This window comes from Heterocephalus glaber, unplaced genomic scaffold (assembly GCF_053883595.1).
Source record: "Heterocephalus glaber isolate CG9 unplaced genomic scaffold, H.glaber_assembly_v1.0 deba00000621, whole genome shotgun sequence".
Classification (NCBI taxonomy): Eukaryota; Metazoa; Chordata; class Mammalia; order Rodentia; family Bathyergidae; genus Heterocephalus; species Heterocephalus glaber.
Genome location: NW_028258153.1, coordinates 13,609,811 through 13,627,986, shown reverse-complemented (window position 1 = coordinate 13,627,986; position 18,176 = coordinate 13,609,811). Strand labels below are relative to the sequence as shown.

The following is an 18,176-nucleotide window of genomic DNA, read 5'->3' as shown; positions in this document are numbered from 1 at the left end:
GACTTTCTTGAATTATTAGAACACTGATTTCCTCTGGAAAAACTATCTTAATATTAGTATGCACATAGACAGTTTTGAAAATAATTATTCTGATTTAAGCACTAATACGTACACTAGAGATTGCTTCTTTGAAACAGTAATCACATAATTTAAAAAGTTATATTTTTCTTAGGAATAAAGATTTTAAAATTGGAAACAGCTAGGTGGGCACCATAATCTTACAATGGGTTTTGGTGGCTGCATATATACAGTTCTATTTTAATATAAAACCAATTAATTAGGGCTACATTTTCAACTGCCATCTGTAATGAATTATTTATTTAGATTGAAGTTTATCTCAGTCATAATTATCTGATAATAAAAACATAGATCTTAATTAAAAGTATATGTGAACTTCAAATTATCCTTCATAATGGAATCATTAACAATTATCTCATTATTTTGTTAATATTTACATCCTGTGATTTTTAAGTGCAATATAAACCTGTAACTGGTAACACAATTTTACTGATTGATGTTTATTAAATTCTTAATTTTGCATATTAAAGAGCTGCTTCATAAAATCAATGGTTACAATTCAGTCTTTGAGACAGACTGGAAGAAGTTGAGAGGTGTATGATTGTCTATTTCTATTTATTCAGTGATATTTATAGAATATATATTTACTAGAACATTTCATTGACTGTTAATTATTATTAAATTAATTTAATTAATGTTTTATTAAGCAGTTACAAAAGATGGAATACTCTCACATCTTTATCAGGACTTCCAAAATAAGTAATATGCCAATATTACAAATCAAAATAAAAAATATAATGAACAGAAGCATATAAACAAAAAAGACAATTTCAGAAAAACTATATCAGAAACATCTTACATTGCAGACTTACACTGGAATTTCATTATCTGCAGATATATCAGCTAAACATCATAGGAGTTGGATATTTATATAAATATAAATATGAAGATAAAACAAGTGATAATTTTCAAAATGTGTACTCTAAACCAAATTATGTAGTTTTTTCTGTTTTTTATGTCTTTTGCAATCAACTATATCATAGCAAGCTCTGAATATTTTTATGAATATATGTTGTTGACCAGTGTTTCAAAACAAAGTATGATCTATCCATTTTTTAAATTGTTACTGAACAGCTTCTGGAATTTTGAAATTCATCATGAAAAAAATTATTGTAGCCTAATTAACATGATTTTCTCCAAAAGATAAAATTTACTATTAAAAATATAACTGTTCAGCCAACATTTGTTTTTTAAGTCATTTAAAATTAATTGCTGCAAATTGCCACATCTAATTCAGGAATGCATAAGTACAAAAAGAAAAGAAAATATATATACATACATATAATATGATAGTACATAAATCTGTCATAAAATATAATTATGCATCTATCTATATCTTTTTTTTTTTGGTACTGGGGATTGAACTCGGGACCTTGTGCTTGCAAGGCAGAAAGCAGAACCACTGAGCTAAATCCCTAGCCCAATATCTTATATTTATACTGTTCTAGAAATACCATGTAATACATAAATGCTAATGTATGTAGTAATCCATATAATACATAATATAATGTATAAATTGATCATATAACATAGATCATAGATTTCCTTTCCTCCTTATTCTTCATAGTAATTTAACAGTGAAGTTTTGTCAAGCATTTCTTTTAATTTTTTTAAACCTCAAGCACACATTTTCTACTTCTAAGGTGAGTAGAATATGTGTGGTCTTCTTGGAAATATTAATACCTCCTGTAGCATACAAATGGGGGGAAGGCACTTTATTAAAATGTCTTAAATAAGTTTTTAAAGAAAATGATATTTTCCTAAATAAAAGGTTTAAGGAGGGCAACATACTTTACTGAAAGGTAATGAATTTAAAGATAATGAATCGCTTTCCTAAATTAAAAATGTATGTTATTTAGTGATTAATTTGTTAAATCTTTGTTCTAAAAATGATAAAACTAAGCTTGAATTTGAGAAAAATAAATTGTACTGTACTTTAAAATCTCAACATTACCAATTTTATTTAAATGAGTACTGTGCTTTTATTTGTAATACATGTGAGTATTATATGGTATTTTTAGACTTGGAAAAGGCATTGACTCTTTCTTGCCAAGTTGTTAACAAAACTGTAAGTGGTCAGTTGCTAAATGATTAAATTAAACATAACGAAATAAATGTTATAATTGTAAATATTCATCCTTGAATTTGGCACTATTGACTGTAACATTTCTGTCACTTCAAAAGTCATTTGTAAATTAAAACTAAAGCTGCAATTAGTAGTCTTCTTTCTCACCTTTTCCTTCATTTTCTTTTCTTTCACTGTTTGCAGTAATTGCTCATTATTATGAAAATAACCTGTATACTTACTACCTTAAAACAGAAATTCCTTTTGTGTTTTACGATTCATTGCATTTAGAGTTGTGTTTTCAGAGTTGTTGAAAATTAAGGCCACAAGATTATATGAAGTTGTCCCTAAATTAAAATTGGTGGTTTTTTCTATAAAAACAATCAGGTAAATTCCTAACAAACCAGAGTTTATGGTAGACCACTCAGAAGGGATACTGGCATTTTACATTTTAGAGAATCGGAAAACAACAAAAAGGCAGAAAAAATGCTTTTGTTTTGTTTTGTTTTGTTTGGTAGTGGGGATCAAACTCAGGACCTTGTGCTTTTGAGGCTGGCACCAGAACCACTGAGCTAAATCTCTGGCCCTTTTTAAGTATTTTTTAAGAGAGCAGAGTTAATTCCTTTAGGACGCAAAGCATACAAATAGGTATTTCCAACACAATACAGTACATATGGCTTGAAATAGTTTAAATAAACCAAAAATTATCTATTTTTTGCCTTAAAAGCCTTACTTGATAAGGAAAATTAATTTACCGTAGCTCCAGACGTCACTCTGATGAGTGAATTTCCTATAATGTATACACTCCAGAGCCATCCACTTAATTGGCATCTATAGAAAAATAAGTGAAAGTTTTATAGTTACATAAAAATCATTTTTATATTACTTAGATGCTAATCTCTGATCATCCTCAATTATATTTTTTATTTTGTATGTAAAGATATAAATGTAAGTAGATTATTTTCCAATGTGGATAATAAATAAATTGAAGTTTATAAATTCATAAAATCAATTAAACCAAAAATACATTTTTAAAAAAGCTTCATAAACACTAAAAAGTAAAATAATAAAATAAAAACAAGTTTCTGTATCCTTAATTAATATCTAGTTTTTAAGTTGTATGCAATAGTATGACCTATAATATCAAAACTAAACATCAATGCATATGTTTCAAAAATGTATCCATATTATATTTTGTCTTTAAAAACTGAGATTTCTTACATTTTTAGTTATCCCTTTTCACCTTCAGAGACATTTTAGACCATGACTACAATGAATTATTTCTACATTTGCTCCCTCATCTTTGCTCCTATATTCTGACCACTAAATTGCCTAAAATCATGAATTCCAAAGTTAGCTTTGCTTTGTTTTCCAGCCACAGATGACCTCTCTTGTCTTGGTTAGCCAGCATTGAAAATATGCACCACTTCCAAAATAGGAACTAGTCTATAACGAATGTGACAGGATCAGCAAAAATCCATCATCACTATAAGAAAAACAACTCAACCCACAGAGCCTGCTGCTGATGGGTCAGCAGAATGCATTTCAACTCGAAGGGCAGCACTATATAGCTGGAAATATAATTAGATTCTATAGAATAAAGATAAACACTTCTACTTTGCAGTTGAAAGCTTGAAACAAAATAGGCATTTGAAGTCATGAGGTTGGCTGCTCACAAGGTGACATCAAGGTAACTCTATGACAGAATCATGGGATTCAGTAAAAGAGAACAGAAGACACAGTGAAAGTAATTTCCCTATGGGCAAGGAGTTACCAGACTTTATGGACTACAGACATTGTGTTAAAGACTTAAGTTTAAATCACAGGTCGCTTGATAAAGACTTAATGGTTACCAGGCATTTAAAGCTATAATGAATCTTGCTTTAGACAAATCTTACAGCTGTGTGTTCTTAAGACAAGTGAAGTTATGTGATTTATAACTTCTACTTCTGTGCAATCTTGTAGTGAATTTCAAAGTGATGGTCTCTACTGCAATTTGGTAGTAAACAAACAAAAGAGTCTAATAAAATCAAGGAAGTCCCAGATGATTCCTTAAAACTGAACGTTTTTCTTTCTTTTTGTTTTTTTTTAAGGCTTTTGTTAATCTTGCCTTGATGTAAAACTTGAGTATATACAGTTACGTAAGCACTGAGAGTAAAAATCAGTGCTAAGCATGTGAAATCCCATCACTGCAGAATATTTACAATATATATTTGGATGCCTCATAATGAATAAGGCACATAAACATTTTATGATATGTGAATCATTTTTCTTTTCTTTTTTTCACTAGTGGGGACAGAACTCAGAGCCTTCACACTGATCTACAATCCCAAGCTTTTTTTAATGTTTCTTTTATTTAGAGACAGGGTCTCACTTGTGATCCTCCTGCCTCAGTCTCCCAGAGTACTTGTAGGCCTGCCCTACCACACCTGGTTTAATCTTTTCTCTGCTGTTAAAATAACTCCTTCAATCACATTGGTTAAGGTTGCATTTGTTTATTTCACTTGGACTACCTTGACATAAGTTTCCTTAGGTCAAACTAAATAGATCCATACATGAAGACTAATCTAATTGGTTAGTCAAGAATTACAGCTAAACAGTGGGTTAATGAGAAAGTAAAAGGTATGACTTGAGACCATGTGGTGGAAGAAAGAGGCTGAAACTGGAGAATAAGCAAAGGTTGGCAAGGAACTAGCTAAAGCAGAAAGCTCAACCCTCTCTGATACATTAGCTTGTTTTCCAGTAAAGAGTTAGAAAATGAACAATGAAGGTAAATTATACACTATGATGAAAGCTAAAAAAATTCTCAGAAATCATACCCCAGATAATTGGAATTCAGAATACTTAGAGTAGGAAAATACCTTGTGTAGAAGTTAAATAGAATAGTTATCTTTCAAATGAGTTCTTGGTAGTAGTCAAACTCTTAGTCTATGAGAATTTATGCATCTGAGTTAAGAGTAAATCCTATGCTCTTAGGACCTATAGGACACTTTCTATGGCTCCGTATTTACACTTCAGCTTAGGTATTCCTCAGGATTTTCTCACTTCCGACTTTTGCAACTAATATGAAGACCACTTAGGTGCAGGGTACATCACTGTCTTTTACCTACCTTTGAGAAACAAAAGCTGGAAGTATGTTTTATTTTTTGACCCTAGACAAAAAAATATATGAATAGTAGAACTGGAGTATTGTAATCGAAATTTCAAGCTCACTGATTTCTTCCTAAAAAAGTATAGGAAGACAAAAGGATATACAGATATCACACTGTATTTTCAAGAAATATCCCTCCAAAAGGATATCTACCTTTCCTCCATCAGCATTATACTCTTTTTCATCTCCTTCCAAGAGTCTGGCTAGTCCAAAATCTGTGATCTTCACATGATTTGGAGATTTCACTAAGACATTACGGGCTGCCAAATCCCGATGGACAAGTCGTCTTTCTTCGAGGTACATCATTCCCTAAAATACATCAAGTTCCACAAAAATGAGTCAGTTAATTCCCAAGTTTTTCATATTCCATAAATTCTTAGCATTTTCTTCATTTCTTTTTACATGCAGCCAGAATCTTGGAATATTTTCAATTTAGAGAAAACCTGGTTGTAGTGGAGCACCGGTAAACCACAGACGGCATTTGGCCTTTTCATCCTAAAGTCCTCTAAAGAAGAATAATTACCTGCACATAAGATAAATGTAAGATCACTTTCCTCAAAGAGCTCACACTCTCTTGGAAACAGTTTCATTAGTGAGGTATGCTTGTGTCCTAGTGGATAAACTAACATATGTTAGGACTGAGCCGCATATTCCTTATCATTTTCTTTTAAATAACTTCTGCTTGACATCATCTTCCTCCTACACATCTACTCCAAATAAATACACCTATCTATAATTTTTCATAAATATTTCATTCGAGGTTTAATAGTGCCCAAATCACTAGCATAGATTCTACTGAAGAATTACATTATCCTTTTTAATTGCACACAGAGTGAAATATACCCTAAGGATTGTAAAAGTTTATAACATCTACAAAGGCTTCTGTTATATTAGTTGTCACTATAAGAACACACAAGTGAAATTATATAATTTATAATGACCCACAAAGTAGCCTTTAGTGTTATCTTCATAAACTATAGAGGAAAATTAAAAATAAAATTTATTGCTGATTGCTAAGAGACATAGCCAGTTTCCCCCCACAATACATACATGAGGTATGATAAAAATACAGCAAAAACTTTTAAAATAATTTATTACAGTAGAAGGCACATTGTCATTAATTCCTCCTCAAAATAATCTCCCTCACCTTAAACACACTTATTCCATTACTTCTTGCCATTTTCTAAAGTGGTCTGGAAGTCTTTCATGAGTGTCTGTAGCTGCCTTCCATAGCTGTCCTTATGATCTGAATTGATTAACAATGTTTATTTGTGATGGTCATTTTGACTTTGGGGAAGACCCAGGAGTCACACAGTGCCAGGTGAGGTGATAAGGTAAATGGAGACATGTATGATGTTGTTATGAACCTGCCTGTTCATTCGATGCCACTTGGCATAGCACTCATCTCAAAAAAGACACTCATCACAGAGGACTTCAAGAACTGTTTCAGAAAGTGCCAAGAAAGATGAGATAAGCATGTTGGAAGTAAGAGGGAGTATTTTGTGGGCAATTAATGGCTTTTACTGTAGTTAAATTTTTAATAAATATTCACCATATATTTTGATCACACTTCATATAAGTGTGTCTTATACACACATATAACATGTATGTTAATATGTATATATATTTATAAAATTAAAAACCATAGAAGTAATATTTATCTTGCTAATTATACTTCAGCAGTGGACAGAGAGTTGCTAAACACTATCCTTAACTAGAAAGTTTGTATAAAATCAAGCCAATAAACTTAGAAGCCTTCATTAAAATGAACACACTTTTATCAATAAGTTAGGAAAATTTCTACATTCAACAATGCCAGTGCTAAAAAAAAAGTTGTCATCAAAACCAGATTTGGAGTATTATAAAATTGTTGAAGCATACACTCATGCCAATTGCAAATCAATGCTGTTGGCAGTTAACATTACAACTGTAGGATTCTGAAGGATTAATGGTTCCTGATATCAAAACAAAAGCTGTGGAAAACAGACACATAAATCACATAGGTCAGAAAATTATGAACCATATACCAAGTATAGTGTAAAGAGAAGATTGCTTCAAACAGCATCATGAGCCAAACTCCATATAAATGCCCATTAAACACAACCGGTGGAGATAGCACCGTATATGGTCCAATCAGTCAATAGGGAGGTGACACTGCACGTATTGGTGCTTTCTGAAATCAACTGACAAATGGTACTTATGTGATTTCTGACCTCTTTCCTAAATAGTGCTTTATGTTTTATTACACCAAATTGGAAATTCCTAAAATAAGGTGAATCTAAAAAGATATAGTCCATATGTGACTTAGAGGATTAAAGATAAATAAATCTATTGCTTTGGAGATAAAGTATTTTCATGCCACCCCCAATAATTTTGTTCCTTTAAGAAATGTCCACACAAACATTCATCATTCTCTTTCTTACCACCTGAATATCAGAATATAGAAAACATGTTGGCAACAGTTAATACTCCAATCAACACATGTGCATAACTCTTACTGTGGTCTGTATACTAGACACCGAGGAGACAAAAAAAAAAGAGGCCTGTGCTTTTAAGAGGGATACAAGCTAATTAATAAAGTGGGTCAATACAGAATAAAAACTCAAATGGATTGGTATAATGCAGGTACAGCATTTAAGAGCTGTATTCTGAGACTCTTGGAGTATAGCCTAGCAAGTATGCCTAGAAACAGAGATTCCAGAGAGATATCCAAGATTAAGTGAGGTGTACAGAGTAAAACTGAAGGCAGAGAAAACAACCACCAGGGACATCAGTAACTAGTGTGCTTGGAAAAATTATGCAAATGTTGTAATTATGAGCATTGTATATGAGGGTTCGGCAGTGGTAAGTAGTGGAAAAGTAAGAAGAGGCCAGGTTAGATAAAGGCAGAGAATGGATTTTCTCGTGCAGTGTCCAATCTGGTGATGAGCAAGTTGTTTTAAAAGGGGAGTCACCCAATTTTCACTGTGCTCTTAGAAACATCGTCCTGGAACAAATAGACAAGGATACAACTGAAAGCGGAAAAGCTAAAGCAGAAAGATGATAAGGCTGTAAAATAAAAGTGGTAAATTTGCAGTGCATGAGTTATATCTGTTTTTCCGAATTTTTTTCTTCATTTTCCACACTGGGTGCGGTCAATCATTCTCTTTAACTGAATACCACCTATACTCCATTGAGGACATCCGATCTCTTTTTTTTTTTAGGATCCCACAACTCACACTATTACTTCCCAAGAATTGTGATTTTTACCACTTATGATACTCCTCCAACTACCCCAGACACGAATATCTTATTCTTCTAAACTAGGCCAGAGGGAATAGCATAGAGAGAATAATTTCAAGATATCTTTATAAAATAGAGTGATCATCCCTCAGAATTGAGTGAACAATGAAAAAGAACAGTAAATAAAAATTGATTCTTTTCTTTGGCTTTTGAAATTTAGGTGAATAATTATTGCTGGAACTAAATAGTATTCTAATGGAAAGATAATTTTTACATTTCATAAACATGGGCAGGAATAGCAATATGTACTTTACCAGTAGCAAATTAACCCACATTCACCAAGGAATTTAAGACTCTAAAATGTTCTGAATATTTATATCCCTCTAAATTCATAGTTTGAAATCTTATCCCCCAAAATGATGATATTGAGAAGTGAGGACTTTGGGCTCACAGTGCTTTGGTGCCTTTTTATAAAACACAACTCAGAGATATCCATTTGTTTCTTCAACAGCATGAAGCCATGGGAGCTATGAACAATCAGGAAGTGGGTCCTTGTCAGACCTCAAAGTCGCTGGCACTTTATCTTGGGCTTGCCAGTCCTAGCACTGTAAGAAATTTCTGTTATTTATAATCCACCCATTTTCTGTATCTCATTAGAGTAGCCCAAGCAGACTAAGATACTCAAATGATTCACTGGGCAATACAAACAAAATTTAAGAAATTCTAAAACTTCTTTGATATTTCACATGTAAAACTGCAGCAAGTGATTAAACTATCTTTAATATTTTTTTTTCCAGGAAAAAAGCATTTTCTTCAAAACAATGAGAACCCAAAACAAGAAAACAGGTGACAATCTATTTTATAGTTTTCCCCACTTATCTATCATTAGCAGCAATAAAAACAGAAGTATGTCTCATTTCCAAACTACCAAATATGTATTTGTCAGGTCGCTGTGAAACTATGAAACTGTTCAGATTCATATTTCAAAGCATTAATTAGGCCTGCCACCTTAGCCCTCCTTTCACGCCTTGAATTAGAGTGTTAAATCATCTTTGGATTGCTCATAAAAAGTTTCTCCACAACAGATCATTAAGAGATGATTTTCTTATGGAAGATCTCATTACAGTCACGTTTTTTTCCTAGATTCCTTCAGAATAAAATCATTCTTCAAATTGGAGTGTAATCTAACTCCGAAGGCAGAATTATTAAAAGTAGTAGTGGCAAAAATAACTGCATGATGTCCCTGTAAGTATGAGGATGAATAGAGAGGGACCATTAATTATGATAGAGGACTTCTTCAATGGGTTGGAAAAGAAACACCAACTTTTTCAGGTAGTGACTCCCATGATACTGCCAGGCTAGCACAGGAAGGGAACCTAATAGAAACATTAACACCAGTTAACAGTGATCCAGAACTTGACATACAGCACACACTAACCAAAGTGCTTCTACATTAGTTGGTTAACATAATCCTATATAATACATACTGTTTTCATTCCATTTAAAATACAGAAAAGCCAAAACTAAAAGAGATTTAGTTACCTGTTCCAAGTTATCTATCTAATAAGAAGTGGGATTTGATTCCTTGCTGTGGGAGTCTAATATCTACACATTTAAATCTATCTCCTCTTGTGATGAGTCACAGGGTCAGGTGGGCATGTACACATTAATGTACACAATTAAATCACACAACTTTAAAGAGCCTCATTTTTGGAGCAAAAAGATTATCAGTATTTTTTTGAGAATTTCAGGACATAATGTTGACTGACTTTTGAAAATAAACTTTTGATTTAATATCCAGTAAAAATTTAAAATTGCTTCTAACTTAGCAGATATGTTAATTGTGTAACTTTGAGACTCCATTCTTGCTTTGCCACAGGGTATGAACAACTGTGAAGTGGGCAAGAGTGTAGATTATGAGTCAATTGCTTGCTTCTGCCATGTTATAGATGTGTGACACTGGGCAAGTTATTTAACCTCTTTCTCATTGGCTCCCTCCTCTCTAAACGGTCACAATAGCAACTAACCCACAGGTTGTTGTGAGGACTAAATAAATTAGTATATATAAAGCACTTACATAGTAAATGGCATATAGCAAGTACAGAACATTCAAACTTTTATTATTGTTTCATAGATAAGTATCAACTGTTCTAGAATGGAGAAAAGTTATCCTCATTAACTAGAATTGCCTATTTTAAAAGAATCTGTAACCCCCAGCTAATACATTACAGTGGGTATTCAGTAAGTATTTGCAAATAGTGATACATAAACCCATAACCTACCACCATGATTAATGTGTTGATGCAAATTTCAGAATTACTAATCAAAGTCTCATTTTAATAATGATTCACCTGAGGAGGCTGTCACTTAAGGAGAAAAGAACAAGTAGGGAATATATTGAAAGATTTGGTGCCCTCCATAAATATATCACAGATTATCTGGAATTTACTAAAGATAAAAGTCACAAACAACATAGATATAAAAGTCTCCAATGTTGCAGAATGTTTTCCATGATACGGTTAATAAAATAGTAGGTTTGCTATAACAAAGTGTCTGCTACTTGTTAAGCAACATGGAGAGGAGATTTTGGTAGATATGTTTTAGGGGCATTTTGTCTGCTTCATGATCCAAGTGCTATAAGTCTTATTTTATCCAAATTATTCAGAATCTACAATTTCCCAAACTATTAATGATTTCACCATTTTTATAACTTCTCTTGTGTGCCACAGTAAGTTTTCAAAGAAGGTTTACTTATTTTACTTTCCTCATACCTCTTAGAATGTTCAGCATGATAAATACCAACTAGCTGGAGAAAGTCAAATTTATGCTTGATTTTCAAAAATACACCTTGATATAAAAATTCAAAGAAAATTTTATTAGAATTGAATCCAGCATTAATTCCTAGTTAAAATTAAGTGATATGAACTGCTCGACAGAAAAACCAATAAATGAGTTAATTTTAAGGCACCAATATAGATGAGTATCTGCCTATGACCTTCTTTTCAGTCTTATGGTATTTCAGTCACAGCTATCTTACTAAAAAAGCGTGATTCTTATATTTTCACTCAATGTGAAAATGTATTCTACCCAGCTGCAGGAAGCTAAAGGAAGTCTAGAGAGACTGAACTATTTCTGACAATAAATATTTGCTTCTCACAGATTGGTCGTGCGATGATTTCATCAAATACATGTGAGAAGCAAAAATTTTCAAGCTGCAGTCAGTTCTCACAGGGATTAATCTCTGGAGTTAGCAAGAGTACATTTTTTCCCCGTTTTCATTCTAATAATCTGAAGCTTTCTTAATAACAGGAAGCTTTGGGAAATCTACCTTCAAATGAAAGTTCCTCTTCTACCTTTCCTTCTACAAGCAATTCTATCTGTGAGAAAAAAATCAGACTATCATGCTTACTGCTGCTAGGGCTAAAGACAGAAGCATGTTCAAGGGAGGAAAGAGAACTTTTTGAATGCAGCCCCTTATTTTATCCTAATTGTGCATGAAGAGAAACTAAGGGTGTTCTATGAGTGCATGAACTGGGAAGTCTTTCAAATGCCAGGGTTCATGGCACTATTGAAAGAACAGAGACACGAGTATTGTGAGGTAGAAGTCCTAAAAATATTGCTAACTAGGTTTATGACCACAGGTTCTCATGTCAACTCTGCTATAAAAGTGACTGATTGGCTTAAATGATCTCTGAGGTTACTTCTAGCTTTAAATTTTTAGCCTGTGATAGATGAAACTGTAAAATATTAAATTTTAGGGCAATAACAGACACAGAGCCCAGGAAAAAGGTAGAGTGGATGTCTCCCTTCGAATGTTCAGTGCTAGCCTTAAATATAATTTCATAACCTCAAATTCATTCTTCCTATTAAAAGTACAATTGATCACTCAAAGGAAACTAAAAGGCAGCTAGTTAGTCATGTTATCACATAGTAGCTTCTGTTTCTCATTTGGTTTGTCCCTGAATATTCTGCTGTTATTTTGCTCAGGGGAAAAAAGATAAATTCACATGCTTATTCTGAGCTAGCATGAACTCAATACTCAGTTACTTCTCATACTTCTAATTTCAGTGAGTATCCTCCAGATATTTGCTTGGGTTGGGATCTTAAGAAGATTTTGGAATACTGAGAGCAAGTAATTTTCTCTCAGTTTAATTAAATGCAATAAAAATATTTTGCTATTTAAAATGTTTTTCAAAACAGTCCCGATTATACAGTTGATTGTATGTTTGCATGCTTGTGTGTGCACATTTACATGTAGGAGGAGCTGTGGTGTGCTCCCCCAGAAACCTCTTCAGACCCCTTCAAGACCAAGGTCTTCATATCCTGGTGGTGGTGGCCACAGAGGTCTTTTACCTCTGCTGCATCAGTCTTGGGACACTGGTAACCCAACCCATCCACAAATGGAGCTGCTTTACTTGGGTTAATTCAATAGTTACAATGAGTATGGCCCTTCAATATAAAGAGTTACTCCAGCTCTGGGGCTCTCCATGGGATTGGTGAGGATACAATATCATCATAGCCCACTTTTTTTTCTTTTTCGAATATTGCTTTTCTCCCCGCTTTATAGGTTTTCCTGAGAACACTTGCCAGAAAACATTCCTGCATGCAGGCCTGTTTCAGACATAGCTTTCAGGGAGCAATGTCTGTGAATTTTTTTCTCTTTGTTTTCTTTCGGGATCTCAGGTAGATGAAAATTTTTAGCTAATCATGCTCTTTAATTTACACATGCTTTTATCATTGATTCATGATGTTTTTCCATCAAATCCCATTCCTCTGTTCCTCATAAATATCCACAATAGTGTTGTTAACAAATCCTTCCAATCTACCATCAATATATTTCGTTTTAGCTGTATTTTTCAAAGTAGTGTTTTGTGTTATTTTTAATACATTACATTATAGTATCATGTTTTACTCATTGTGCTTTCTTAGATTCAGACATAAGTAATACAGTTTATTGATTTTCATTGTTGCATTAAATTATAATCACGGACTTACAAACATATGCACTTTTACAGCTCATACAAACATTGTCAATTTGTTACCTGTTTCCCTATCAGTGGGTGCTATATTTTCCTCCATGTCTTTGATACTACAAACAATACTCAATTGCAGCATTTGTGCAAGGGGAAAAATTTCCTTAACAACAAAATCTGCTATACCGTACCAATCTTAGAGCAAAAGAGTCTGGACAAGTAGTAATAGTCATTGTGAAAGACCAACATGGAAAAGTGTCTAATTTAGAGGTAAAATCATATGGGAAATAAATATTTAATTGTATGTTTCTATATCTATTTAAAATATAAAATAACTAATATTTATTAATCACTTACTTTCTTAGGTCTGTTCTAAGTACTCTCTGCATATAGGAATTCACAAAAATCTCATAAGTATTGTATTATATTATTTTATTATTCATTTAGAAGATGAGTCAACTGATTTACAGAGGATAAATAACTAGTCCAAAGGTAATAGTGCTTTACAAAGCTCGCCACAACTAATAGGTAATTGTAGGTAGTTTGACTCCAAAAGCAATGATCTTAGTATGATCATATACATAAAACTTTACTCAAAAACTATTAACAATATTTGAAACTAACAAAATATAGTGTACATATATATGTATAACTGAATATTATATAGATAATAAATGTTCTAATAGAAACCTCTTACATTATTAAACTAAAGCCTATATATATATATCTTTATATATACATCTATCTTTATATATCTTTAGTTTCATTGGTTTCTCCAATGATGAGGCATTTTAAACACCAAATTTAGTCATACATTGCTTAGTGACTGCGATATATTATTAAAATATGTATTAGGTGATTTTGTCATTATACAAACACCCCAGACCATATTTATACAAACTTAGATGGTATGGTTCAAGCACTTGAGATGGGATATTGATGCAATCAAGAGATGTGGTAAACTCAAGATAGATGCAGCTGCTGCCAGCTTAACCTGGCATATTATTTTATAATAAAATTTTTAGGTAGAAGAAATAAACTTTAAAGTAAAATAAAAGTATAGTCTAGAACATACACAAACCAGTAACTTAACCATCTATTTTTACTATTAAGTATTATTTGCTGTACATAATACATGTGTTACACTTTTATATGACTGGCAGCACAATAGGTTTGTTTATACCAGCATCACCACCAACATACACGATATTAATATGGCCTATGGTTGTATCTGTTGTATTTGTGAATTTATCTGTGATACTAAACAATATGAAGGTTGCCTAGCTTTGAATTGGTGCCCTGTATACTAGTGGCTGGATTAAATTAATCATAAGAAAAAAATTTTGGAAGGCTATTTGTCTGACAGTGATTTTTCTTTCCAGTGTAGGTAGAGCAAATTTAAAGTATATGACATTCATGATGAGATGGAGGATGGCAAACTCTGGAGCTTGTAGGCCAGTGGTGGCCAACCTATGGCATACATGCTTCAGTGGTCTGGTTGTTATCCTTAAAGGCTCTAAAATGTTTTCTGTCACTGAATTGTAGGCCAACTTCAGACTTTGATATTCAAGTACCAAGGAGAGTAGATGGAGATACCATTTACAGATTCTGGAGGCTAGCACAGATAACAGATTTTTTTTTTCTTCTGGTTTCCTATATTTTCCCCAGAAATATCATTTGCCATGTTTCCTTGGAACTTGAAAAGCCCTCTTGAAAGAACCAAAAAACAGAATCAATCAAGAAAATAAAAAATAACAAAATGTAAATTAAACAGCATGTGTGGGAAGTCTCTACTTTTTAACTAAATCAGTGCTGAGTATAAAGCTCATCTGCCTGGTCAGAAGCATACTAAGCAGGCTACCATTTTTCCCTCCCTTTGACCCCTGGCTAATGTGACTACAATGGGAGAGGTGGGCTATGTAGCTTCTGCACTAGCACACTCTCACAGCAAGTGTACTTAAAATGGATTACATCTGCTCTTTAGGCAGCCAATCAATAAAGACATGGACTGCAATGAGAAAGGAGATGTTGTGGGCTGTAGTAGTTATCCTCTGTGTCTCTTTAGAAATTAATTAAAAATCAATGGAATGTGCAACCTATTAATACAGCAACCTCTAGATTAACCAACAGCAGCTGAATCTTTTTGTGAGCATATATCTTGTGCAAAAAGACTCAAATACTATAGCGAGGAGGTTGAATATCTGACACTTTAGTTATATTATACTTGAGCACAAAACAAATCATGCCTAATATTTTGTGGTTTTGCAGTTATATGCTACTGATCAAAGACCAAAAGTACAGGGATAGGGATATTGATACACAGTTTTCCTTCTTATGCCAATTTTATGAGGAATCATTATTACACATCATCCTACAGACCCAAAAAATTTTAAGAACTCTTTTCTTAAATGTGGTTTATTTATTTACAGATATAGGCAGTTTACTCATAACTACTATTTTATTTTTATATAAAAATTTGAAATTCCTAGAAAAATAAATGCTCTTATGTGATTAGAGCCAATTTAGTGTCCACATAATGAGCTGCAATGTGTTATTCAGCTCAGTTATGAACACCCAGCAGATTTTTTTTTTGAACTTTGCTGTTCACTACTCTGTGGAAAGTTCAACCTTGGAGCTGTTGGACAATCAAGGTATTGCTGTGTATGTTTGCACTACATGATGATAATATTCCTGAAAGGAATTTGGTGCATGTTCTAAGCACTTCACAATCCCAACCCTTTTTTAAAATCTCACTCTTCCTTCTACTGCCTCCCTGTGTGTCTCAGTTCCTCAGTTCCTTTCCCATACGCAGTGCCAGGCTGCTTTTTTTATGGTTCTTCCACATAGCTTTCAGAAAGTGTTCTACCTGCTTCTGAACTTTGTGCGATATTTTTCCCCCAGATACACTAATAGCTAGTTTTGACCATCTAGTGACCTTAAAAACAGCTTCAGCAACCTTAACCCCTTACTCCATAAAAGCTCAAATCTAGTCCAAAAGGCAGGCATAGAAGATTGACACATCTGTCTTTGCTTAATTCTCCTCTTTATGGCCCCTCTCACCTGCTGTCATTTCCTCATCTTTTTGCTTCCCGACACACAGGCATAAATGCATGTAGGCAGTGATGCCATGCACTGAACCACCTCTTCTCTCACATATGCAGAAAAGTCCTCAAGCGAATTAGCTCTACTTGCCCCTTGGGCTTCTTTTCTTCAAATTTCACGTAGAACCCAATGGCTAAAGGAAGCTGAAAGTCCTCCAGGCCCTTTTGCCCTTACTATTTCCCTTACATGGGACACCTCACCCACAACCCCACCGTACACTGCTACACTTTTCTAACCATGCCCAAAACTAAGTATTCGATAGATGACAAATTAAATCTCATTTTCTCTATAAAGCTTTCCCTTATTCACAAGTAGACTGAGTCACTTTGATATGATATCCTAATGTCTAACTTCCTGTTTCATCCATCTATCTATTTAGAACTAAACTCTGAAATTTTCAAACATTACTTTAAGACGATCCTCTGGTACATGGTTAAATCAAAGTTATTTTATAAATCAGAAAGTAGATACTTATATATTTATAAATTAACTTGCAGCTTCCATGCTCAAACTTTAGAAAGGTTTAGAAAGGGTTTTATAGTTACATAGTGCACAAATAGTAGCAATTTCAGGTCAGGCGTTGAAAAGCAAAAACTCAAAACCACCTAAATCTGCTCATTGACTGACCTGATTAGTTCATCAAACAATTTTTAAGACAATTAAACAACAAATTAACTGATGGAAGTAAAAACCTTTTTGTTGACTTGTTCAAATCATTTTTAAAAAACTGATGATTTTAACTGACTACCCCTTGTTATTTTGCTTCGACTCTTATGGAACTGAATGAAGGGTCAGGGGCTGTGAAGAGTGTTCTGCTGAGATGATATAACTCAGTGTGACCCTGCACACACTTACCTAGCCCATCACAGTTTGGACAGTCAATAAATAGGAGTCTGTTGATTGATTTCTTCCTCTCCCTACTCCAGCTATTCATTCCTATTCCTTCTATTGCCTTTGAATCACCAGGTTAAAAGAGAAGGAACACTCAGCAATAATAAATAAACTCACCAACACGTAATTTCATAACAATTAAAAGTTACGGAAGAGAAAAAATGATAATACTTTAAAAATATTGTTAGCAGTAATTTTATGTTTCTTATGGGTTTTTTTATTATATTGTCTCTTTGCTCTTTTTTCAGTGTTAAACATCTGCTACCTTTCAGGCTTATATGCATAGCAGTTACATATTGCTTACTTAATTTATTTATTTATTTTTTTGCAGTACCTGGGATCGAACTCAGGACCTGGCACTTGTGAGGCAAGTGGTGACGCCACTGAGCTAAATCCCCGGGACCTACTTACTTAATATTTTTAAGTAGGAAAACATTTGGGGTTGGAGCCTAAATGCTATCTGGCTTCCTACAAAGGCAGGAAGATAAAAGTGTTGGTCATGCACATTGCCCAAATGGAATTTGAAAGCTGCCCTCTTCATTTGTTTCCTCTCCAGTTGGCTGATTTATACAGTTAATATCTCAGATGAAAGAAGGTGGAAAGCCCACATTATAAAAACTGTCTTCTGAAGGATTATTATCAGCCTATTGCTATTTATCTTTGACCATGGGAAGGGAGTAGAGTGTAGTAATAA

General features: G+C 33.4%; 1 protein-coding gene across 5 annotated transcripts in view; it reads right to left on the bottom strand.

Moving 5' to 3' along the window:
- Erbb4 (erb-b2 receptor tyrosine kinase 4) overlaps positions 1-18,176 on the bottom strand; it is a 1,128,010-nt gene that overhangs the window by 61,261 nt on the left and 1,048,573 nt on the right. For all 5 annotated transcript variants that reach the window (XM_004851107.3, XM_004851109.3, XM_013074521.3 and 2 more), the window contains 2 exons: positions 5,448-5,603; positions 2,899-2,974 (listed from right to left, as the gene is read on the bottom strand). In XM_004851107.3, coding sequence (XP_004851164.1) covers positions 2,899-2,974; positions 5,448-5,603 — 232 coding nt within the window. The remainder of the gene's footprint in view (positions 1-2,898; positions 2,975-5,447; positions 5,604-18,176) is intronic.